This window comes from Ursus americanus, chromosome 3, assembly GCF_024610735.1.
Source record: "Ursus americanus isolate L20-20 chromosome 3, mUrsAme1.1.p, whole genome shotgun sequence".
NCBI classification, from domain to species: domain Eukaryota; kingdom Metazoa; phylum Chordata; class Mammalia; order Carnivora; family Ursidae; genus Ursus; species Ursus americanus.
In genome coordinates, this window is record NC_142129.1 from 72,942,468 (window position 1) to 72,968,278 (window position 25,811).

A 25,811-nucleotide genomic window follows, 5' to 3' on the forward strand; every position below is an offset into this window, starting at 1 on the left:
AAGGAAATCTTGTCAAATGCTACAACATGGATGAATTTCAGGTACATTATGTCAAATGAAATAAGCCAATCACAAAAAGACAAATACTGCATTATTGTAATTATATGAGGTATCTGAAGTAAGCAAGCTCATAGAAACACAAAGTAGAATACTGGTTGCTAGGGCCTAGAGGGAGAAGTAAATAGGAAGTAGCTATCAAGGGATTCAAGGGATATAGATTTTCAGTCAGGCAAGACGAAAAGTCCTGGAGACCTGCTATACCACATTGTACATATAGTCAACAATACCGCATTGCACTCTTAAAAATTTAAGAGGGTAGAACTCATGTTTATTGTTCTTACCACAAAAAAGAAAAAAAAATTAGTAGGAAAAAAAACCCCACGGAGGTCAAAGGACTCATAAAAATGTCTAATCTACCTTGATAATTGCTTTGGTATTTGAAAACAGTAATCTACTTCCTAAATCAAACATAAAACAGGTAATCTATAGTTTATTTGATATGTAACAACAGGGACTATTAAAATTGTTCTCACAATTCAGGACTTTCATTTTTGGAGTCTGATTATCCAAAATGAGGACCTGGAAGGGAGTTACGCATAAGAGGAAAACAATGACCCTAGTGGGAACACAGCCCAGGAACTTGGAATGGAGGAGCCCTGTCCCCCATGGTGAACAAGCACACCACCACACTCTGCAGGTGCTCCCATATTTGTTCAAGGCTGATGACTCAATTTTTCTGTGCAACCGCCATAGCAAATACTGTGAATGTTGCTCATCAATGCATTTCTTAAACCTATAACATTCAGAAAAAAAAATCTTTTATGAGTGAAATGACATGAAACAAAACCAAACGAAAATCTCACACCTGAATGGCTCCCATCAGACTGTTCAACCAGGTGAAAAAGAAAAATGTATGAAGAGAACTATTTTCTCAAACTATCTAGGGAAATAGTTCAAACCTCTCACCTCCTGAATAAATACTGACCAGCACACTCTTAGCTCTAAACTTTTCTTGTATAAAAAGGAGCTGAGTAATTTTGGATAGAGCGGTTGTTTTGCCTGAATCATTGAGATAATTCAAACAACTCATTTTCTAAGAACCTGGGCGGGGTTGCCCTGCCACTAAATGCCCTCTGTCCTGCCCCGCACCAGCACGCCCAGCTTAACCAGGAGTTGACCGTATCCCCTAGCAAGGAAACACCCCGGTGCCGTTCAGTAAAATGTGCAACCGCAAGTCAAACGCTCTTTCGCACTCAGTTCCTGCAGTTTTTTCCTGTTTTCCAAGGGCGTTTTCATATTTTGATTTTTCAACGTCTCCTTCCCTCACAGGCATCTAAGAGCTGCCCTACCGCATTCAGCCCCTTCCTCACAAAACCGCACCCAACCTAGAGCCGGGCGCCCCTGACTAAGAAAGTTGTTTAAAATGTTTAAAAGTATCAGACTAGAGCCGACTAGGAAGAAATAAAAATTCCCCGGGGCACCGTACTGGTGTTGGAATGTGCCATTCGTGTCGCGGGGAGGAAGGTCACCGGTGAGCGCGGCGTCGCAGGTCCCAGGCGCTTGCGGGAGCCGGGCTTGCGCACGACCTGAGCCGCGTGAGCGCAGAGGCACGCTGTGCGCACGCAGGGGGCCGAGGCCCCAGCGCAGCGCCGGGCAGGAGGCGGCTCGGGCGCGCGACCCCCGCCGCCCGCGTGGTGCGCTCCGGGGCGGCCCCGGCGGGAGGGCGGCGGCGACGGCGGCTGCGACGGCGGCGGCGGCGCAGTCTGCACCATGTCTTACCCGGGGCACCCTGGCGCCGGCGGCGGGTACTACCCAGGAGGGGTAAGTGCAGCCCGCGCGGGCTCGCGGCCCGGGCGCGACCGTGGGACGCCGTGGACGCCGAGAGGCCACACTGGGCTGCTCCGCCGGGGCGGCTCCCCGGGCGCCTCCAGCCCCCGGCTTCTCTGTGCCCGCTTGCCTCGCCCCAGGCCCCTGCCCTTCGGCCTCATCCTCGGGCTCTCTCCTTCTGCCCGTCCCTTCGCCCTGCGGGTGGCTGCGTGGGGCCAAGGCGCGGGTGGGTTTTGACCCAAGAAGCCCACCCTGTGCCAGGCATGCGCGGCGTGAAATTGTGCGAATTGGATATTGGCTTTCTCCCCCTCCCGGTTTCCCCTGAGAGCAACAGCCATTTTAATCTCGAGTGGTCCGGAGATCCACCTCCCCTCTTTTAAAGCAAGTGAGAGGAAAAAAAAAAAAAAAAAGTGGGGGGGGGGAAGCCCTCCGGGAAGAAGGCCACCTCGCCAGGCGCCCGGGATGCGCGTCGTCGTGGGAACTGTTTCCGAGACGGAATGTTCCTTCGCCGTGCCTCCCCGCCCCGGTGCTCGCCGCCAAATAATCCAACTGAGACACCTAAGCCCGGCCTTGGCTACACCTGTCTCAAAACGCTTTGAAAAATACCATAAATGCAATGAAAGTGAAAGGAAAACAATTTCGAGCCCTGCTCTTAAGTTGCTTGCCTAGGTTGCGTTTAATCAGTAACCTGCAGGCTAGTAGGGATTTTTAAAGTTGCTTCACTTAAGCAGATGTCACTTTCAGGGCAACTTATTTTGGTCCAAGCTGCCAGTTTTTAAATTCAGCTGGGGTGAGAATGGAAGAAAGGGAACGATTGCAGTTAAAGAGGTGAACCATCCGTGTGAAGGGCAGGCAGTTGCCTGGCTTTGCACAAAAGCATTCAGTGGTGAAAGAATAAAACTGGATTCAGCGGAATGATGCTTTTGTGTTGTTTTACAGTATGGAGGGGCCCCCGGAGGACCTACGTTTCCCGGACAGACTCAGGATCCGCTCTATGGTTATTTTGCTGCTGTTGCTGGACAGGTTAGCTTTTTCCCTTAATATTAAAGAATTGCCAGAGTCTAGGTTTGTATTAGCCATTGTTAGGGATAGAAAAAAGAACTTTTCCTCTGGAAAATAATCCCTTTGCTTCTTTAAAAGAAAAAAGAGAGAAGAAAGTATAGTCACTTATTTCTGAATATTCAGAACAAATTAGGACTGTTACCTGTATTTATGTTAGTTCATTTCAAAACTAAATTTGTGATTGAATTAGGGTCAGATTGAATAGGACTAGGGGGCTGCAAATATACGGTGAAGATTGGTAAAGTAGAAAGATGTTTTTAGAACTATGAATTATCGGGGTCCGTGGTGGTTTACAAAGAAGAAATTCCAGATCTGGTGAACACAAACCTTGTTCGTACAACTTAAAGACATACAGCAGTAATAATGTAGTCAGATTCTAATGGACACTTTTTGGGGGTTGAATTTGATTGTGAATCAATTACCCCTTAGGAAATAGGTACTTACGTTGAAAACTTACCAGCTTCAAAATAGGAAAGTTACTACTCCTTAGTATCAGGAAGTTAATCTTGTAAACACTTCAGTTTCTCTTTGATGCCAATGCTGTTGTAGGTCCCCTCTTCCATGTCCTTATAAGGTGTGGTGCCCTTTGACTGAGACAGAATGAACGTTCGCTCCCAGAGGCCTTTCAGTTCTCCACCTTGAGTCGTAGGACAGGTGGTGATGGACATTGAGGGAGGACACTTTGCTAGCTCCCCAGGCCACGGTGTATGGTAAATCCACTGCTGGTATCACCCAGAGCTGTCCAGAAGCGATGTTTGCTCTTATGAATGCCATTTAATGCTTTCTGTTGATTAAAAGCAAGAAATAACACAATCTTCATATGAAGATGCTGTCAAATATTATGGGATAAAAACCCAAGACCATCTTTCAGAATAGCATTCTAAGAAATATAGTTCAAGAAATTGAGTGGAAACTTGAGCCTAAATTCCTTTTAAGTATCTGCTTCATCTGTTAATGATCTGTATCTTTGAAACCACAAGACAGGGCAAAGCTCAAGACTTGAGTTCTTGGATTGCCTTGCCTCTAGCCCTGTAAGTGAACCCACCTGCTTAGCTTGCAGCGGCCCTGGCCTACTTCAGCATATCCATTGTCTTTCAGATTATTGATCCTGCTCCTCACTTAGAATTTACAGTACACTTGGACTTGAGGATTTGGGTATTTTATTTTTAAATCCTTAAAAATAACATCTATCTGATTCTGAACTTGGTCAGCCGATGAATAGGCCCTAGGAACCTGTATCTTGCAGATATAATGGTGGTTCTGGAAAGCCATTCACCGCCTCATAACCAAGGGGATTACGAAGGCCTCTCTTTGTTTCATCCAAGCGTTTTATTTACAGATATCAGCTGTGTACCCTGCTATGCCCTCCCACCCCCCCAAACCAAAAGCTAGAAACAGGAATAAGACTTTTAAGTAACTATATAAATAATTTTAAGTGCTTAACAGGCAGTTTCCTAACTCAGACTAAAAGAAGAGTAGTTCAAGACAGAAACTAGTTTTATTCATACATTAAAAAATATTTTATGTATCAGTGGAAGAAACTGAATTCACCTCAGTGTTTTATTAAAAAGAGGAAACTTGTACTTGAAAATTTAATGCCAAACCAATTGAGGAACTTAGAGGAAATGATGAGAAGATATTGGTAATACTAAAGTGTAGGCGTAAGTGGGCTTTGGGATTTTGTGAATTCTCATGTGATAATTATTTAAAATAGAGTCTGAAATGAATGCCAACTTTACTTAGGTATCAAGAAATGTACTTTTTGTTTATGGCCCTAATTATGCATTTGTGGAAGAGGACTTAACAATTTGTTTTTCTTTCATCATTAAATTATTTTTGAAAGTAGAGTCAGGAAAAGAATGCCTATTTTTGGAAGGCATTCCTTTAAAAAAAAAGTCTTGTGCATGAAAATGCTCATTTTCTTTGTCATTATTGCTGAAATAATATACTGAAAGTAAAAAAGAATTAGAAGGTACAAATTACTATTGTGATTCCTCTTCTTATTTTTTTTCCCAAAAGGATGGGCAAATAGATGCTGATGAATTGCAGAGGTGCCTGACCCAGTCAGGCATTGCCGGAGGATACAAACGTGAGTTGACGGTCCCAAAGTTTCTCTAGAAGTACTCTTGCGTTTCATATGTTAACTGTTACTTATGATGATAGCCTCAAGGACACTGGGCTTTTCTGATCTAGCAAAAATTAGAATTTCCAAAGCTAATTTCAGTTGTTTATTATTACAAAATGTTCATTTGACAACAGTTATTAATAAATCCTTCTACACTACCTGCCTGCCAGTTGAGTGGGTCTCTTGGGTTGGGAACCCTGGGAAGCAGTGAGACAGTCTATGCGGCCTCCTTCGCAGAGGACGGGGTAAGGTGCTGAAATGAAATCCGGCAGGTCGGGTGTCGTCAATGACAGGAGCTAACATCGACGGCTAGTTGCCAGAAGTTGACTGTCCTGAGCCGATGGCACTTTGGGTTTTCGGTGGCTGGTCCTGTCCCCCTTCCCCGCCTGCAGTGGCTGGTCTGCACTTGCGCACTCCTGCTCTCCGGGTATGCTGCTGGCAATGTGAATGCTTGTCATGACTCCCCCAGGTCTTTCTTCATCTCTCGTTCTGCTTCAGAGAACATGTGCCGGCTAAGTCAGAAGTGCCCTTCCTGATTTCTAAACTCTTTGCACTAGTCTTCCTTCTCCTTTCCGCCTCAGCTCCTCACAGACTGGCTCTGCTGCCGTAGAATTCAGTGCTTACACCACCTTCCTGCCTTTTGAAAGAGCTCTTTGCCAAGAGTTGCAGAGGTGCTGCCTCCGGACAGGGATTCCCATCGTCCCACACTCTCCCACATGCTTTTTTTCAAATCAGATCTTGACCATGACAAACACGCAAGGTAGGGAATAGTGTCTTGACTTGCCAGCTTTGCCAGTGGTCAATTGAGACAGAACATCACATCGAAGCCTTAGCTGTTGGTTAACTGTGGATTAAAATGCTCAAACCAGAAGTCACACCTGAAGATTTATAGGGGCATTTTTAAACTGTTTGACATGGCATATTTACTAGATGACTCTCTTTTTAAACTATTTGTATTTCTATTTTAATCATCCTTTCTTTTATGTGACTTCGGTATCTTATTAATATTACCTAGTTGGAAAAATTAGTATGAAAGAGGAACATTTAGCGTTTTTCACTTAATCTGATCCTTTAAAAGAAAAAAAGCAGCACTTTCTAAATGGGGGATTTTTTTTTTCCTGTTGAAGGAAATACATTAAAATTGTTCATTGTTAACCTCAAGCAGTCCTGCTAGTGAACAAAGAAGGCTTAATAGCAGGGTTTATGAAAATGAGCTGTGTCCCAGCACAAACTATTATTCTGTATGCTTTGGTAGAAGAGGTGTGGCAGGTTTTAAAATCTGACTAACAAATGCGTTGTATATCCTTGGAGAATAGTCCTTTTAAACATTTCATCTGAGGAAATCATGGTTAGTGATGGTCTTAGATCATTGAGTTCTAGGGAAGACATTTCCTGAGTCATCAGAACCATGTGATTGAATTTTTTTGCTTACTGTCATCTGGTTGTGGAGGCTGTAATGAACCACAAAACCATCCTGCTTGTGAGGTGTCACAGTGAGTTTTATGATACAGAAAGTACATAGCCACTGGTGTTTTTAAAACCCAGCTTCCAAACCAAAAAGCACAGATGGACATGGGGTGAGGGGTGGACAGATATTCCCACCTAGTACCTACAGGCAGCTTCTCCAGTTTAGAAGGAAGCAGTCATACCCAGAGGTGGAGTAATAAGTTCCTCTCGTCTATAAGATAGTAATTCAGCTTCTTTTTTTCCCCCTTGAGTGTAGCTGTTCCTCTGTGGTAAAGTTGAGAGAAACAACTAAAGGTAGGGTTTTCCTGCTGGGTCCATTTCATTGTGGATTTCTACTAGAAGAAAAGATGTATGAGGCGTTCTAGTAGAATGAACAGGACAAGGGAGAGAGTAAAAGTAAAATTATAGCAAAGATTCTTTTGAAATTCTTTAAAATAGAATTAGCATTAATAAAAGCTATTTCTGGGGGGAAAAATTCAACTAAAATTGAGCAAGAGTTTTCCCTACCCAAACTTACTAGACATCGGTATTCTGGTTCATCAGAACTGTCTGGAATAGTTCATTCACTTTTGTTCACTGCGCATCTCATTCCCTCTCTTTTAAATCCTTCTCACAAAAGATGACCAGATACCTGGGCTTCCTGACACCACTGTCTGGTGGTACCATTCATAGCCCTGGGACACAGGGAAGGTGTTTGCTTCATGGCCCCTCAAAATCCTTGATTTAAAGTCAGACACAGGTGGGTCTGACTGGTGGTTGTCAGGCCCTCCAGAGCGCTGGTTCTTAAACTTCAATGGCGTCAGCATCACTGGATTGCTGAGTTCTGTCCTAGAATTTTTCATTCAGAAGGTGTCAGGTGAGACCTGAGAATTTGCATCTCTAACATGCTTCCAGATGATGGTGGTCCAGATTGACCAGCTTTTTTTATGTGAATATAAATCACCTGGGGATCGTATTAAAATGCAGATTCTGATTTTGTTGGAGTCAGTTAAGAGTAGAGATTATGCAGTTCTAAAAGCTCCCAGATGATATTAACATGGCGCGTCCAGGAATCACACTCTCAGAAGCACGGTGGTCTCATCCTTGGCTGCTCCCTGGAATCATTGAGGAGCTTTAAAAAAAATAGTCATGCCTGGGTTCCATGCTCAGGTATTTAGATTGAATTGTTCTGTGCTGATGATGACTATATGTAGTACTGTATTGTATACTTGAAAATAGCTAAGAGCGTCGACCTTAAAAGTTCTCATCACACACATGAAAAAGTTAACTATGTGAGGTGATGGATGTGTTAACTAACCTAATTGTGGTTATCATTTTGCAGTATATGCATATATCAAATCATTACATTGTATGGCTTATACTTACACAATGTTATTTGTCAATCATATCTCAGCTTTTAAAGCTGGGGAAAAAAACCTTGTTCCAAGGTGCGGCCCCGGTATCAGGATCTTTTAAAGCTTCTGGGTGGTTCTGATAAGCACCCAGGGCTGAGAACCATTGGTCTAGATTAAAGAGACTTTGTACTTCCACACAACTTAGAAGTCAGAATGAAGAATCAACCAACTCTTTCTCAAAAGTGTGGAAAAGTGTTGCCTCCTGTCACTTTAGAGAACTGTATCTGTGGATTAGATGGAGTCTGAGGGGCCAAAGTAGAAGTAGTTCCCCACCTTTTATTTCAGGTTGCAGGATATGCCAAACACAGGAATCTGTTAAAAGTAGAAAACCTGTAGTTTGTACTGTTTGGAGACATTACAGTACTAAGAGCTCAGATGTGTTTTAAATTCAGTTTGGTTGGAACTGAATGTCATAAAAATGAAATTAGTAAGGGCTATAAATTTGTTAGTTCTGTGTGCCTTTTCACATGCTTTGCAGAATTTATGCCAGCTGGGCCCACGTGGCCCCTGTCACTTCTGCCTTCTAGCCTTGCAGCTGCTTTGTACCTGTATATCTTCCCGAGTCACTGGCTCCCATGAACACAATGTAAGATGCAAGGAATTCTTTATTTGTAATTTGCTAATGTTTAGGTAGATCATCAGTAGGCCTGTTAACCAAAAAGTATATTCTACTTTGGTTTTCTAAGTGAGCGATAGAAATTCCCTTGGAATATGCTTGAGCTGTACATAAAGGCTTCTGAACAGTGGCCACCCCTGAACTGGTCATCATATCTTCCTCCCGAGTGCTCTTATTTAACACAGTTCTGGCAAGTGTATTTATCTGGTTTCATATATACACTTACTGTATGTGAAAACAGGTCATAGGCTCTTCGAGGTCGGAGGTTACCATTCAGTGTGTGACAGTAAAGGAGAAAGAGATAAATGAACTAATGAAACAGAACTAACAAAACCAGCTACTTATAGTCTGTTAGGAGTAGGAACGAAGTACCATATCTTCCCACTCACTGTGGTGAATTGAACTCACTATATTACAGTTTCAAAGGCAAGAAGGTAATATAAAACTTTAAAAGACTATATTATAGAAAACGTTATGCATATCCAAGAACAGAGATAAGGATTCGGTGAACTTCTGTGCACCTGTCACCCAGCTTCAACACTTAGCAGTGTGTTGCCATTCTTAGTTCATCTGTAATCCTGTCCGTTTTCTTTTGGAGCAAACTCTAGATAACATTCCGCCCTCCACCTCAACTTCTAAACCATTATCTACCTAAAAATATTAGCAGTACAGTGTAATACTTTTTAAAAAAGATTTCTATTAAAGTTGTTAAAATCAAGTTTGGATTCTACAAGGAATCCTCTCTATCTGGAAAAAATCTGCTTCAAAGCTCCATGTAATTTAGTTCCACATAAATTGAGTAGCATATAAAAGTAAGAGTGTATAAATAGTCTCTTTCCTAATTAATTTGAATGTATGCAATATAACGTAAATTTTTGAAACTGTATTAATATGTACGTACTTTTCTTGATTTATAGCTTTTAACCTGGAGACTTGTCGGCTTATGGTTTCAATGCTGGATGTATCCTTTACCTTGATTGCTGTCTGGAGGGTTTTTTCCTGACCCCCCCCCCCCAAAAAAAAGAATTTCTTCCTAAAAGAATTCATCTAAGAATTAATACCCAGTAAATGCAAGGTGACAAATGACCACAAAAAAGTTTTCTGAAATCGTTAGCTTTTAAGATGTAATTTGGTGTGAAAAAGGAAGGGAGCTCAGTAAATACAATGTTGGTTATTCAAGAATTCAAGGAAGCCTTGAAGGAGAGCGAGTATAGAAATCAGGGTGGTCAGGGAAGTTTTTGCTTTGTCGTTCTTTGTTCTGCGTGATTCACACCTGACCTTCAAGCAGTGGAATTTTTCACATCACAGTTACCAGACTCGGTTTACCTAGTGGTGACTCTGCACTGCCTTCCATCCCATCTCCTTTTCCAAAAGTGAAAGCCCTGGGTCTGGAAGGGCCTACCAAAAGGGAATGTTAGGGCCAAGACCTCCCCAGCCCCCAGCAGCATAGCTGGGGGCCCCCAGAAAGTGCAGCCCAGTTCCAGAAACAAGACTGCTTTTCACGCATGGCTCATAGTGGCTACCTTCCTTCCTTGTAATCACGTCACATGGATTCTCTTCCCACAGCGAAAATACGTCCTCAGTGCTTTTTCTCCATGGGCCCTTTTCGTTATATCACAGCGAGAAGAACATCCATTTTTAACCTTTTTAGCCAAAAAAACATTAAATTCCCTTATCCTTGATCTTTGATTTATTCGTTAGAAAATGTTGCAAAATAAAGATGCTCTAATCCTTGATGACAGTTCAGAGAGATATGTCAGGCACAATGGGTTTCAATGAATTTAAAGAACTCTGGGCTGTGCTGAACGGCTGGAGACAACACTTCATCAGTTTCGACAGCGACAGGAGCGGCACGGTGGACCCCCAGGAGCTGCAGAAGGCCCTCACCACAATGGGTGGGTACAGCTCCAGCCACCTGGCCGACGTCATTCTTTTCTCATTCATGAAACTGTTACATGAGGGCAGTTTCTGTTTTCTAGAAGCAGTGTCTATTCATAACTAAACACATAATACATACATAATTCCTAATGCATATTCACAATTAAAGTGAGTACTCCCAGGTTGAAAAAATTGCGATTATTTTTAATGATCTTTTTGTTATCTTTTAACTGTTTTCTTCCTCAGGCTTTCGGTTGAGTCCCCAGGCTGTGAATTCAATTGCAAAACGCTACAGCACCAATGGCAAGATCACCTTCGATGATTACATCGCCTGCTGTGTCAAACTGCGAGCCCTGACAGGTGTGTTCTTTGAGGTGGTATCGTCACCACGGGCCAAGAAGACACAGTTTGTGTGTTTCATTTTCAGTGTTTCTGAACTTCCACTGTCCGCAGTCTCTCTTTTTTTCCCCTAACTTCAGGGGCTTTCCAACCATTGCTGTTAAACATATCTAGCAGGAGCTCCTGGGAGGTTCAGTCGGTTAAGCATCTACCTTTGGCTCAGGTCATGATCCTGGAGTCCTGGGATCAAGTCCCACATTGGGCTCCCTGCTCAGCGGGGGAGCCTGCTTCTCCCTCTGCTCCTCACCCCACTCGTGTTTCCTCTCTCTCTCTCAAATAAATAAATAAAATAAAATCTCTTAAAAAAATAAAATAATAAACATATCTAGCAAAATAATTTTGTTTTTTCAGAAATCCTTTCAGATTAGTGGTAAGCTGCTTTTAAAAGAATCTTAACTAAATTTCTCAAAAATGTTCCAAAACCTGACCACCTAATTTGTGCACTTTTGGTCAAAGTGTGAGCAGTATTCTGTGATTGCTCCCTAAAATGTAAAGTATTTGAAGAGAACGAAAGTACTTATTTGTAGCTCTCTCCTAATTCCTCCAGTTGGAAGGTAATTTAAAATGGTCATCTCTTTCAGATGTACAGACCTCTTAGATGAGGTTATGTCAGTAATCTCTACTTTTCTGTTCCCTCTTTTTTTTTCTTTTGTATATTTTTCTTGTTTCATTCCTCTCTTTAGTCTTTTTCTCTTTAATGTGAGGCTTGAACTCATGACCCTGAGACAAGACCTGAGCTGAGATCAAGAGTCAGACAGTTAACCAACTGAGCACCCCAATCTTATACTCTTTTTAATACCTGGGTTTGTAATTTTTTTTTGCATCCTAATAAAAACATGAGGGCAGATTTTTTAAAATTATTATTAAAGTAAATCCTTTACCAATAGCACAGAGCTCAGACAGGTGGAATATTTGATTACAGCCTATTTGCCATATTAGGGACTCCATCCATCCATTTCCTAATTAAACACTATCTGTGTTATTAAGAAGTTTGAAATTCTGTGTCTTCATTACAACTAAGTAATGGCCTCGGAGGTCACATGGCTTTTACTGACTTTGGGATAAGGTGCTCTCTCCCATCTCCACATTGAGAAAAACAGTTGGCTAACTTCTGCGTTGTTGTGTTACTTTGTTGTACATTAGATATGTTTTAATAGATCATTCATATAGTTGGCTTCTTTGTTGTGGGCTTTTGTTTATGTTGGCTGGTTTTTAAGTCTAATGTTACTGCAGTTTGAACCCAGTGCCAAAATAATTACCTATTGTGATTTCAGGTGTTAAAAAATAACCATCACTTTTACTGTGGTGTTTTACAGACAGCTTTCGAAGACGGGATACTGCTCAGCAAGGTGTTGTGAATTTCCCATATGATGATGTAAGTCTCAGTAAGTTCAGAACTGCGTAGATGAGTCAGATGTACGCCTAAGGATGCTGTAATGAAGTATTCAGTGATCAGGAATTGCCATTCAAAATTTATTAATTTCATTTATTGTTCATCTTACTCATAGACCACTGTTTGATTTGCATTGAAAGATGTGGCTCAAAGGCCAGCTGGTCCCACTTACTGGCTGGGTCAGGGAGGCAGGTTTCCTCATTGCTCCAAGACTATTTGAGGAGGGGAAGTAGTGATGCCTTCTTCCCTGGGCTATTGGGAGATGTCAGTCAGAAATGTTCTTGGAAAACACCATGCAGATGTTGCTTCTGTTTTTGCCTTCGTTGAACAAATATCTATGTCACTGAGAAGTCAGTTTGAACAGCTCAAAGCTGTACTTGACACACCCATGTTCTTTGTTGAGGAAATAAGGCATGGACTTCAGTCAGTTTAAAACAATGTATTTACTAAACAGCCACACTAAATGAGATTGGACAAGGCCATATAACCAATGGGAATGTAGCCAGGTGCCATCTTGGATGGCATTAGTTGGATAGCTGTAATAAAGCTAGGGAGATGTTGTTTTTCTGTTTTGCTCAGCCATGGATTTAAAAAAAAAGAAAAGAAAAACACTTTGAGAATAGAAATCACTGATAACTGAATGCTTTAAAAGGTTTCTCCGTTACAAACTGCGAAGATGAACATATTTTCAGTTTGGCAGCTGCCACAGTTCCTGATAGTTTAAAAAGTCTTGTGTGTAAATACGTTTATTTCTTCTTGCTTAAAGGTGTGTTTTCGTTAGTGTGCGTTAGCATTTTAGTGTATCTGGTGACAGTCCCATCACTGTTTCCAAAGATGGAGAGGCAGCCTGTGGAGTAGAAAATGCATGGGCTTTGGTCTGCTTTGGCCTCCCATGGGGCCCCAGAAGAGATTTTAAATGTCTTGATCCTTAGTTCCCCTTACCTGAAAGGGATAATCAGCTTGGCTTTGTAGGAGTGCTGCGGACATTAGCAGCACACAGTGCCTCCCTGGTGTTAGAAGAATGACAAAGAAAATTGATAGAAAAGCGGAGCCTACTGGGGCTTAGAGTGAAGCAAACATTTCACAGCAAAATACTGATGCTTCTAAACCTGGGTTTCTGAATTGCTGAGGAAAGGTCATGTATTCCATTTCTGTGCATACATAGAGTTGCATGCTAGGATTTGTTTTAATAAAGCACATTTTAAGGGAATAAAGTGTTGAAGGTGCCCTGTGAGTGGTGGGATAATACTGTGTCTTTTGGAGGCCCCCGTGTCATTGAACTGTTAGCTTTGAGTAGGTACCTTTCACCGTGGCCATTTCTAGAGTCTGAGATATTTGGAATTTAAATAATTCTTTATCCATTGAAGTAAGATCTGCTTTCTGTAAGAGGAGGAATCCACTGGGTTTTATATTAGACTGTTTCCCCTACAAAATGAACCTTTCTGCCCATCACGTACTCTTGGATTTTAGAAAGGGATCTTTCTCGATCCATAATTCAAATTAGAGAAACAAAACGTAAACAGCCTAAAAGGAAGCTACCATCTGTTGAGATGTTTGTAGGATAACGTGGACCTTTCTCTCTTTCAGTTCATTCAGTGTGTCATGAGTGTTTAAATCAAGAGGAAGAAGCCGTATGAACATACCCAACATTCCGCCTGAAGTTCTCTTTTGCTCTTACTCTCTGCCTTCAGTAACGTGTGCAAACTCGCAGCGCTGCTTTTCCTAAATAGCTGTCTTAAAGGTTTATTACTTGATGTACAGTGGAAGTTTTTAGCATTGATAATAAACTCTTTGGAATTTTACGAATATAAGATCAGGTCTCTTACACCATTTGGAACTTCCTTGAGCCATTGTCAGAGATGCCTTAATCTTCTGGCTGAGCCTCTTTTAGGTAAATTTCGGTGTGCAAAATGTTTAAGTCACATGGTATATTTTTCACTATGAGATTCTTAAAAACCTTTTCATCAGACTCCAGCTCTTTTCCTAGAGGGGCTTTTACGTGGTATTAAAAGCTTTATGTATGGAGTGTTCTTATCATGTAAATGATTTATACTCACTTGGGTGCACACAGAAACAAAAGCCTATGGTGATCCCGGTCAGGGTTCGCTTTAGCGGAAACTTAGCACCGGCTTTTTCAGGCTTACACATTTTTGATGGCCACGTGATTGGACAGGGAGCCTAAGTGATTATTTTCTCCTGAATATGAAGTGAATCAGTTGAATGGCAAATACAATCTGTCTTTGTCATCATCCATCTAGACCTTTGTTAGCGCTACTTAAAAATCTTAAATTATGAATTTATGTAAAAAAGAAAACTGATTAAAAAAAAAAACCTTAAGGGAATATAGGAAAATATTAACTATGGTCATTTTTGGCTTAAGAGATTCCAGGTACTGTAATTTCCTTTATGGATTTCAGTACTTTCCAAGTTTTCTATACTGTGTGCGCTTTCCTTTTAAAATCAGAAGATGATCACGTTTAAAATAGTGCTCTGTCCATGTTGATATGCCATGTGTTCACACTCACATTAAAAAATACAGCAAGAGGACCGTGAAGTTGGTGCTGCTACCACTGCGAGTCGGTCAGGAATTGATTGTCTTCCTTCCTACTACTCTTCCAAGTACTCTCTGATAAACAAGTATTACACTTGTAATGGAAGCTTTTTTTTCTTTCAATTTTTAAGCATGTGCTTTTAAGTAAGATCTGGATTCCCGTCCTGGCTGCGCCTCTTCCTGAATATGTGATTTAATGATCTCAGAGCCTCAGCTTCCCCCTCTTTGAGAAGGAGATTAATGCTCACTCCATGGGGTAGTTCTCAATATGAAAAAATGTGTTAGTATAATCACCAATGTTTCTGTTTGTTAAGTTTAAAACTGGCCTGGTTTGCTCTTTTCTGCTAGAGCGTAACAGACGAAACAACGAAATTCGCCACTTCTCCTGCCAGCAGAGTATGTTTTACTTCATTCCCGGGCACAGTGTGAGCGTTACCATTCAGATGATCAATTAGTTGTCAACCAGTGAAAAAATAAAACATTTCTAAACATCTTCATCCTCATTCACTTGTTTTTTTTTCAGATATTGCTAAAATACATTAATTTTAAGATATGTATTCAACCCTAGCTTATGTCTCTATGTCAGGAATTCACACCTGGGCTGTATTATCAGACCCTGAGGCAGCCTGCTTTCTATTAGTGGTGACGCTAGGTGTCATTCCAGGTACACTGTTTGTGAGGTACCAAACTTGGCTTGAGCCTGAGCCATCCAGCAATGGGCCAGAGAGGGCTCAGAGGACCAGGAGGGAGAGAATTCCCCCTCAGAGTCCCAGGGCCTGCTGTTGACTTCAGACTCACCAGCATCCCATGAGGAAGTGACAGTTGAAGAAAATGGTAATCTCCTGGGTAACGCCAATGTGGTAAGGAAGAAGGCCCTTGCTAGCCCAAAGTTATGGACCATATTTGAACTATCCTACCCTGTTAAGTCCCAAGGTATACTGCTGCATCAGGCTTGGTTCTGAATTTGCTTTTTGGATAAATGCTGAAGCATCAACAAAACTGTGTCCCTGGAAATATTCAATTAATTCCATTTTAATTATCGATACCTCGTAGCAAGTCTCCTTATCTCCTCCACTTCTGCTTTCACGGTGTCTTTCTGAAAGCATGGAGCCTAAGTCTTCACTATGTCCCTGCACTTAGAGTTTCCTTCCCCTTGACAAATTTGACGTATCCATCCCCTTTCTTTAATTACAGCCAAAGTCTTCATTACAAGTGAATCTCGGGTTGCCTTATTTGTATTTTATATTGGGTTCTGTGTTTCATTCATTATATACTTTCAGTGCAGCCTCACCCAATTCTTGAAACTGTTTCTTGGTCTATTCTTCTGAAAGCATCTAGCTGGAGCGTGGTCAGGCTGTGAGCCCAAGCTGGACTGCTTCAGTTACTTGGAAATTAAGTTCCTCAGAAAATGCCAACTCAAGCTTTAATTTTAATTTTGGAGATATGTGCTTTTAGTACCATGTTGCAAGAGGTAAAGTACCTATATGTAACCCTTCTCAAGCATTCCGTAGGGATGTGGCTACAAGAAGCCCAGTGCTTCCTTGAGGACAACTGGCATAGATTTGCACCACAGCAGTCGAATAGAATTCATCACAGCTTGTACTCCTGCTGAGCCAAAGTGGAGGCCGACTCCCATTTCAGCATATGTTCCAGGTGGTACAGTCAGTCCCTGAGAGGCAACGTGAGCTAAAACTTCTGCTATCCTAACTAGACTGTGCTTTGCTTAGCTGAGTGTGTTACTGTTTCAGTGTTCATCTGAATTATTCTATGCCTAAAATCTTATAAGAAATGCAGCTGTATGTAATCACCATAAGTTTTTTTAATCTCATAATAAACCTACAAACCCCTAGTCATTGACTTCTGTTTTTCTCACGTTAAAACCGTACTTTGACTACCTGTAACTACGTTTTTCCTCAGCAGACTGAGCTGAAGGCAAGGAAACTAAGTGCCAAGGTAAAGACCAGAGGATGAACGGCTGTGTGAGAGGCAGACAGCGAGGTAGATGAGTTTTAGGCACTGGACTCATGAAGCTAGGCGGAGTCCATCCAAAGCCCGATGCTTCAGAGTCTAACACAGGGTGAGCGGATTATATAAGCACCACCAGGGCTCTCAGTCAGGATGCAGGAATTGAATCCGTCTGGGCCGGGGAGGAAGGGCCTATGCGGCAAGGTAGGTGGATAATGGGAGACTCCGCTTGCCACCCTGCTGAGGAAATTGTCCAACAAAGTGAGCGGCCAGCCTTTACTAAAGGATCTCTGTGTTTCTCATCATGCTGATGGGCCCTTCCAGGGCAGCATGGAAGAGAAAATGAAGAAACGACCCCCTAACAGTGCGGCTGTGGCTTTCTAAAGAGAAACAGTGATGGGGAGAACAACAGGATTAAAGGGAGTCAGGCATCAAAATAACATAAGATCTCTTATTGAAAGTCACTTTATTGATGTTACAGTGACAGTAACATAGAAAACTGTGGTATCTTTTTAGCTTCAGAAGTGAATTACTAATAAAATTGTGCCAGAAATTTGAACAAGTTACAGTGACCTTTAAAAACAGTAAGATTTTGTTTACCTACAATATAAGAACAACTTGATAACTTGAACAGCCATAAAACACGTCACGCTTGCTCAGGAAAGCAGTCGCCATATACATTTCAGTTGGTGATTGCCAAAACCCAGTTACTTTTAAAATAGCTTAAGAACCTGAAGTGCAGAGGAGCAGAGAAAATATATTAAAATGAAGCCAATCTTAAGTATATACACAGGATCACCTGGTTACCAAAAGTGAAATCATGCTGCTATTAACACTTCCCCACGAAGTGGCTTCCACAGTCTGTAGATGGACATCACCCCTTAGAGATGATGGTTGTGGGAAACACTAGCACAGACCTACCTTGGCTAACCTATCAACTGCTATGTTTAGGTGCAATGCCCAGTTTCTAAAAGAAGTTGTCTTTTGCGGATGCTAGATTGGAGGGGCACATCTCTTCCAGCAGGTTACAAAAGGACATACATGCTTAATTATCCTGAATAAACCTTTTTTTAAGCACTTTTGAAGTTAGCATTTAAAAAAAAAAGTTTTTCATACAAAACAAAGGTGTTGGGTCATTTTTGCCCATTAAAAAGACCGGCTGTAGAATCACAGTTAGATATTGTGCTGGATTAGAAAAGAAAAGTGGGGTTTCTAATCAGGCAGTGATATACATGTATAATTTACCAAGAACTCTTGAATTATTACTGAATAAATTATTAATTCATATCAGCACTTTCTGTAATGTGTTATCTGGTATAACTTAGCACCGCTGTGTTTAAAGATCTGGGGGCTATTCGCATTATTTTAGAACTTGAACATTAGAGCACAAAAATCCACCTCTGAAACTTAAGAGGAAAATGTCCTTTTTTTCATAAAACTCTTTGAAAACTTTATTGACGATTTTCTAAGTGCGTTATCTTAAGATCGCTCGTCTCATTGTATGCCTTTTTGTAAAAAACAAAAATACCCTACATTTTCCCTGGTTTTGATTTCAAAGATACCTAAAAACATGAAATAATGATGCCCTGGAGCAAAACTCTGCCAGCCTGGAAGCACCTCTCAGTACAATACAGGTTTTATGAATAATGCAGCAGGGACACACCAGAAAAGAATGACTGGCCCACCCTGGACTGGCCCATGAAGTATTTATAGGGCCAACCACTCAGTAAAACTGCCAAGCTTACGGGTCTATTGTAGGCACTCGATTAGCCCCTCTGTCTCCACCACACCCCGTGACCACCTTCTGCACGACTGGCTTCTGAGTTCACATGCATCTCCACTCTGCTCCTACGCCAGGACTAAATGCCCCATGACCTCCCAAGGCTTGCTTTCTATCCCCTCGCCATCCTGAAACACACCTGAGGACCAATCCCTCAGTGACTTCTGAAGTTGCATAATCCATGCCCAGCTGCCAAAGGAGGAGACGAAAGGTGCCTCTCTCCCCCCTATTCTGCACCCCTGTGGTTCTCCCCAGTGCCAATTTAGCCAAAAAAAGAAAAAAAAGGACTTACCTCCATGACAGTGACAGTTCCTAGTCAGGAGAAAAGGGCTGACAAGCTACTGGAAGGGAGCAACTTGGGAAGTAGGAAGGGTCTGGAAGCATCTCTCAAATTCCATAGAGAGAATGCTTACTCCTCATCAGGCCCTGGACGTAAAGGACAAAACTACTAGGCAGGTTTTTGTTTCTGAATGTTTTGTTTTTCTACTTATAAGCTGAACCAGATGGTGCTCCATTCTGGGGGCTCTGACGAAGCCATGAATAAAATGTGAACAGAAATATTATGCCCTGATTTCTAAAGTCCGAATGCATTTTGCGTCACATCTGCAGGTGTGGTGGGAAAGCTCCTCTCAGAATTAAAAGCACCTGCCCACACAGCGTACGCTATGAGCGTGCACAGTTCCAGCAGGTGTGGCTGCGTGTGCACGCACACCCCCAGATGATGGCCTGCTGTCTCTTAGCTGATTCACAAGAGTGGTCTGTGCTCCTCACAGGCCAAATACACAAGGGAAGCTGTTTATGAAAGTTCTTAGCACTCCCATATCAGGAGGAAAGTTACTGCATCCAAAATCAGAGTAGTGTTTTCCATTCAGAAAATAACTGAAGGAAAAAGCAAAAAAACCTGAGCCTCAACTTAAGGCCTATTCCATAGAGATGTTTGCTTCCTATATAGATTTAAGCTACCAAAATGAGAAATTCACCTTGACTCCATTGAACAACAACAAAAACATGGGTGACAGTTTTAGAGGAAAACCAAAGTAGTGAAAGGAAAAAGAGCATTAGGACCCTGAAACATAGACGTTACGCCACCAATGGAAGTCAGAGCATTTCTTGGAAAACTGATGGGAACTTACCCACTGTAGGGTGGCATTTATAATACGCTGCCCGTGCGGGCACCCTTGGCAGCAGCTGGCAGTGATGGCCTCGCCAGGCTGTGGCCGCAACCCGCTGGCCTCCCGTCATTCCTTCATTCCCTTCATGCGATGACACCTCTGTTCCCCCTTCCCACATACTCTGCCAGCCACTCGGCATCCTCCCAGTGAACTACCCTCCCTTTACGTTTAAGTAGAATAAAGTAAAATTGTCTTCTCTTTAGGTAAGGATTTATTATCATGTTGAATAACACAAGGAAATATTTAAAATGCTAACTATATAAGTTAAAATAGAACTACATGACAACAGGAAATGAAGAATGGAGGAAATAAATAAACTTAAAGTGAGTAAAAATACCGTGTTTCCTCTGGCCCTCAGGTAATTACAAAAAGTAAAGAACAAAATCTAAAAAAGCAAAAGGTGAAGTAGCCACAAGAGATCTCGGACACTGGACAGGATTAAATTATGCAAATCGGCAAGGGAATCAACAGAAGAACAACAACAAAAAAATGTAAGGCTGTTATGAAACTCAAATATAAATAGTCCTCTTCTGGAAGTGCACAAAAGTTCTAATTTTATCAGCAACTTCTTTTAGAAACCCTATCAATCTTATGTTCAGAAATCTACACCAGACTGACGTTACATATAAAGACAATTTTAAAAGCCTTTTTAAAGCAAGGGGAAAACGAGAGAAACTGCGGGATCACTTCATAAAGCGCTCTCTCAAACTAAAAAGTATGTTTGGCATTTTAACCCTACATTTACTTTATTAGTCTTTATTTTTTAAGAAACAGCACTGGGTTTCTTTAAAATATAGAGCAACGACACTACATTGAAAACTCGCGCTGTGCCACACTCTCTGAGTTTATTCCTTTCCACAGATTTGTGGGTGACCCGGGGATCAACCTTCCACCTTCCTCTGGAGTCTCCCACTTCTTGACTTCAGAAAGAGGTGGCTAGTCACAGACCAGTCAGTCTGACCCGTCCGTTCCTTGAGGGGCTCCCTCTGCTCCCCTCCCCCAGCCCCTTGTTGGCATTCTTAATAAAGAGCTTTCAATGTTTCTTTAAATCAGAGTTTGCTCTACAGCAATGTCTATGGACAAACGGAACATCTCAGGCAGCGGGTTGTCAATGTGAAGTTTTATCTACGCACACAAATTTAGAAAGAGAAGTAAAAGGCATACAATGGAACAGAAAGGCCAAATAACCGCTCTCCTCTGCTTAGTAGAATGGTCCTATAGTTGTCTGGGGGCTATAAATATTAGTTGCATGATACAAACTGCTATGGTGACCTCAAAGTTCCTCTCCAAAATAGTTATTAAAAAAATAACAACGCTGTGCTTCTGTTGAGTGCCATAGGTCCATTTTCCCTGCCTCAGGGGATGAAAAGTCACAAATATTTAGATTTAATACATCTAAATACCAACCGTGACTACACATGGAAGTATTTCTCAAAACTACCCATTGAGATTATGAACTTGTCAAAGAATTCTGCAAATGGCTGTAAGAATGTTCAAACATTCTTAGACAGATACCCAGAACATTAAAGCTACTGTAAAATCATAATCTCTCTGCAAATAAAACAAATGCTTTTCATTCAGTTCCATATGAAGGTTATGATCAAGTAGGATGACTATAAATATCCATGTCTCCCAAAAGGCATGTAACAATGGTTTTCACTTGGAATAATAATTTTCATGTAAAAGTAATTGAGAAAGCGAGGAAAGGGGGGGAGGGGATCTGTGGACAAGTAGCTTACCATTTGTGAATTCTTTCAAATGAGGGTTTGTATAACTGTAACTAAGAAGCATATTTACACAAGTACCTTACATTCAAATCTATAAACTCTTTTATAGTCAAAATAAACCTTACAACATTAGCATTTTATACACTCAATACCAGAAAACATTCAGTGCACATTAAAGTGATCTTGGTCAAAAGCCACTTTATTTGCTACATATTCAAATCTGTCTGCCCTCCTGTCCTTCACTTGAGCTATGTGACATGGTCACCCAACACTCACCCAAATCTTAATCTGATGGATCATATTATGATGAATCAACGATCACATCCCTTCCTGTCATGAAAAATGCTGTTTACACCTTATAGTTTTGAATGATTAAATTGCTTGTCAAACATTTTTAAAGACTTTCAGAAGAGAGGTCCATTACAGAAGACATAAATACACAGAGTATAAAACACTGCCTCTACCATGGCCCTTCAGTTTGGGCATGTAAGATGACTACACGTGGAGACGATATGGATTTTGACCATGGACACGACTGGGAGAGATCAAATTTAGAGGGCATTTCTGAAATCTTGTCTGCAGATTCCATTCCTCTCAAGAAAAAGGAGAGAAAATGAGGAAATTCAGAAGTACTCTTCACATCAAAGCATCTGACTGATCCCATCAATTTCTGAGTTCACTACAGTAGCCTCCCCAGGGAAGTTTTCTTTTAGAATGACAGAGCCACATTGTAACAGCTTATTGAACTTCGGTTTTAAAGAAGGGACTTGAACATAGATTTCTCACTTTTTTATGGATTAAAAAAATAAGAGTTCACAACCTCAGATTCTTTTCCCTGCCAGCTGTTTGGGTACCTTCACAGCTGCCACACACTTGTGGCTTTAGGTCGCTTCAAACCCCGTGTGGCCCGGTGAGGCTTCCCAGCCCCGCCAGGAGAGCCCTCCACCATTCCGCTTCCACGTCAGGGTGGAAGCACCTGTTGGACTCACGTCCTACTGATGATAAATCTCCCTAATAAACAGTGTAAAAGTTGGTTGTACTAAAACAAGTCATTCATTTAACAGGCAAGGGTGGCTACAAGGTTTTGTTCAAGAACAAAAATTTAGGCCACAAAGGGTTGGAGTATTGGCGAGTTGGAAGCTACCAGTGAATCAGCGGCCCATGGTCTCATGTGTCTTTGGTGCACTGGCTTCACCTCAGCACGATGTGCTGCTGAGGGGCTCGCACTACTACTGAAAGCTACCAGCTGCCGAGGCAGGCGCTGTAGCCCCCAGGAGGAGAACAGGCAGGCTGGAGGAGTCCCAGGGAGCGGCCAGCAGCATCGGAGGGCCTGGAGGCAGGCCGGAGAGCAGCTGCACTCCTCAACTCCTGCCCCAGCCAGCTGTGGAGGCCCCAAGTTTTGCTGGGCATTTTGTTCTCTGCTTCAATTAATTACTCACTAAAACTGTCTCCAGACTGTGCACAGTTTAAAGGGATATCCTGTGGTTCGGATGAATACCAAAGACGGAGAGACACATTTACAGCACTGACCACTATATTTACAACATCATCTGCTTATCATCTTTAGAGACCATCTGATGGATGATGATGATGGGACTGTGACTATTTTTAGGCATTTGGCAAAATACACTTGTGTGTACCAGCTGCTTTTTTTTATTTTAAAAATGTTTACATATGTACAATTGTCCTTGTATGCTGATATAAATATGAAAAGTAAAAAAACAAAAAATAAAGATACAGGTTTAGAGTCAGCATATGGGATATTGGCCTCTCAAAGCTTTAAAGTCCTGCAGACAAATCCTAGATGCCTTAGCCCTGCATGCTAGTTTCTATTATGGGATGTTGTTTCCTTAAATGTGGAAATTGCAATAAACAGAAGCTTCATGCACATAGCATTACTGTCTACAATGAGGATGTGCTTCAGAATGTCAGTTCTGAATCCACTATTGTCCCTTAGGAAACTTGCTACATTTGGGTCATGTGAGTTAATTTTAGTGATATTTCTACATATATCTGTCATGCGGATTATCCATGAGCATACCAGTACCTTTACTGTTCCCATGTTATAGTGTAACATTTCAGTAGTTCTTTTCATGGTTAGATCCTAAGCCAATGACAAAAAGAAAATGGTATCCAGATGTAAGACTCGGCTTCCTCTCCTCTGGGGCATCTCAGAGGGTCCTTATATTGTCTGAAGAGCAGATAGATTTGCAGTGATTCCGTGAGGCTGGGTTTCTATAAAAGTTGAAGTAAACAGTTTTGATGTATCACATGTAAACAGTGGATCTTAAATGGAGGTCTCCCATAGCTGCACAACAGAGAAAAGCAAAATTGCACACCATGAAAGCAGGAAACAGGCATATTCTGAGTTATGAAGATGAAAAAGAGCTGGTGATTCCATCCATACTTACGTGGTTGCAGAAGCACAGTCTTGTTAAGTCGAATAAATGGATATAATAAACACCCTAAGTTTTAGCTTTCTCTTTCCTCTAAATCCATGTCTCAACCTTTTTAGCAACTGACACCTTTTAATATTAAACCTGGCACATCTTCATTTAATGTTACTCAAAAATGTGAATAAATTAAATATTACATCACCAATGAAATAATTTAAAATATTAATTTTTTAAACCACGCATGCTCTTCTCTCCCCCAGGATTCTGACATAACCCGCTAGAGCAGTGGTTCTCAACCCAGCTGCACATTTCAATGATCTGGGGAGGTTTTAAAAATCCTAACACCCAGACAAACACACCAGACCAACTAAATCAAAATCTCTCTGGGTGGGACTCCGGCATCAGCATAGTTTAAAAGCCCTTCAAACAATACCCATGTGCAGCCAACACTGAGACGTACTGACCTTGGGCGAGTGTGATTCCATCAATTCTCACCTACTTAGGAATCTCTGCTCTGTGCCTATGACTATGCCATCTACTCTCCAAATCCATCACTACCTCCTAGAAGACTGTCCTCTCTCAGGAGACCCATCAGAGTAGAATGATGTATCCAAGGCAGGATGTCCATTCTTTAATTCGCTCACCTCTTCCCTCTCCTTGCCTCTGCCACCACGTCTGTAAACTGGTCCTGTTCATATCTAATTTTTACAATGTTCAGTAATCACTTTAATGCACGGTAAACAACCTTGGCATGATCAAATATAAATGCAACTCCGTTCATCAGAGGACAAGCCAATTTAAAAATAAAAAGGAAAAAGATCAAGCTAATAAAATTTTGTTTCCAGGCAATATGACTTGGGTACACTTTTATAAACATGAACAAAGAAAGTCTAAGACGAGTGTGACTTAAATTGCACCCAAATTCCATTTTTACTGAAAATCTGGGGCATGTCATTGTATATGTGAGTTTCTGGGAAAGAAAAAGCAGAAACAGCTAAGTGAAAATGTGGATGTTTCTGTATAGGTTCCCTTAATAGGTTCTCTTGAATCTTCATTGAAATCTTGCTCTGAATACCCAGCTGGCTACTCCACAAGGACTGTAGTAAAGCCGCCTGTGTTCTCACCCTTTGGAGACCAAATCTCTCAACCATAAGGATGTATGTGTGTGAATTACCCCTGCTGGTGGAGACTAGTGAAAATGAATGGTTAAATGGGGCGTCTGCAGGGTGTCTGAGGGAAAGAAGACCTGGATTGATGCATAGATGATGGTACGGGGTAGTAAAGGATTCAGACTTCAGTTTCAGTGAGCCCAATGTCCTCATAAATGGTTATAAAAATTAGTAAGTGACAGCTTGCACAAGGGGGAACAAAGGCATAGCACTGGGGGAACCAGAAAATCACCATTACCCCAGTGAGGAAAAAGGAGCAAAGAAGTGCCAAGCCATCACTTTTAGGAACAGACATGATTGGCTGTTTCTAGACGGCTGTAATGGGAGGTATTGCTCATAAAAAGATCTGCATGTTTGATTCTCCACAGCCCACAAAGACAGCGCGGAGACGGGCTGCCTATTCTGCAGGATTCTGCTACGTGCCCTGTGGATACTCCACAGTGGATGGAACCATCTGACCTTTCACACCACTGTCCCAGGGAAGAGGCCATGGGCCAGCCACTTCTTCTGGCGAGGTGACATTTTCATGGGCTTTCACAGGGGAACATTAATAACCCACAGCCTGGCATGACCTCGGCTGAGAGACTATCCCCAACTAGATAGAGCAAAACAGCAATGTAGACAATTTACCAGAGGTAAAAAGCAGGGTGCTATACTTTGACAATTCCCTGAGGAATGCCATCAGCTCTGGATTTCATGATGACATACTCACATCATGAACAACTGGACGCCTCTTAACAATTCTGTTTCTTAAAACCAGAAAGCTGAGTGCTGGGAATCTGAATTTTCTTCTTCCTTTCCACCTTATACCATTACCCATATTAACATGGGAAGGTAATTTTTCATGTAATTAACAAAACACCACTGACTGGTTTTAAAGTCTTTTTGAT

The 25,811-nt window shown here is 41.7% G+C and overlaps 2 protein-coding genes and 1 long non-coding RNA gene across 17 annotated transcripts in view; 1 reads left to right on the top strand and 2 right to left on the bottom strand.

Moving 5' to 3' along the window:
• The window catches only part of LOC123789326 (uncharacterized), a 433,455-nt gene extending 429,975 nt beyond the window's left edge, over positions 1-3,480 (bottom strand). For all 3 annotated transcript variants that reach the window (XR_015724030.1, XR_015724031.1, XR_015724032.1), the window contains exon 1: positions 3,347-3,480. This is a non-coding gene — a long non-coding RNA (uncharacterized LOC123789326). The remainder of the gene's footprint in view (positions 1-3,346) is intronic.
• Positions 1,672-15,209, top strand: SRI (sorcin). Its single transcript, XM_045793327.2, has 8 exons — positions 1,672-1,821; positions 2,767-2,850; positions 4,909-4,978; positions 9,409-9,452; positions 10,239-10,386; positions 10,616-10,729; positions 12,085-12,143; positions 13,749-15,209. Exons 1-8 carry the CDS (start codon positions 1,771-1,773, stop codon positions 13,773-13,775), a joined length of 597 nt encoding a protein of 198 aa, XP_045649283.1. The 5' UTR covers positions 1,672-1,770; the 3' UTR covers positions 13,776-15,209.
• Positions 15,210-17,108: 1,899 nt separating this feature from the next.
• The window catches only part of ADAM22 (ADAM metallopeptidase domain 22), a 214,977-nt gene continuing 206,274 nt past the window's right edge, over positions 17,109-25,811 (bottom strand). For 7 of the 13 annotated variants that reach the window (XM_087861108.1, XM_045793324.2, XM_045793323.2 and 4 more), the window contains one exon: positions 23,449-23,664. In XM_087861108.1, the coding sequence (XP_087717234.1) occupies positions 23,644-23,664 (21 nt within the window). In that variant the 3' untranslated portion in view covers positions 23,449-23,643. Of the gene's footprint in view, positions 23,665-25,811 lie in introns of all 13 variants that reach the window. The other 6 variants (XM_087861104.1, XM_087861105.1, XM_087861106.1 and 3 more) reach the window with 1 other exon arrangement.

What these genes read in the sequence shown, in the direction of transcription:
- SRI (XM_045793327.2), top strand. Translation starts at nt 1,771, where the DNA reads ATGTCTTACCCGGGGCACCCTGGCGCCGGCGGCGGGTACTACCCAGGA. An exon ending in TTGCTGCTGTTGCTGGACAG is followed by an intron (nt 2,851 to 4,908) that starts GTTAGCTTTTTC and finishes TTTTCCCAAAAG; the next exon opens with GATGGGCAAATAGATGCTGA. An exon ending in CAAACTGCGAGCCCTGACAG is followed by an intron (nt 10,730 to 12,084) that starts GTGTGTTCTTTG and finishes GGTGTTTTACAG; the next exon opens with ACAGCTTTCGAAGACGGGAT.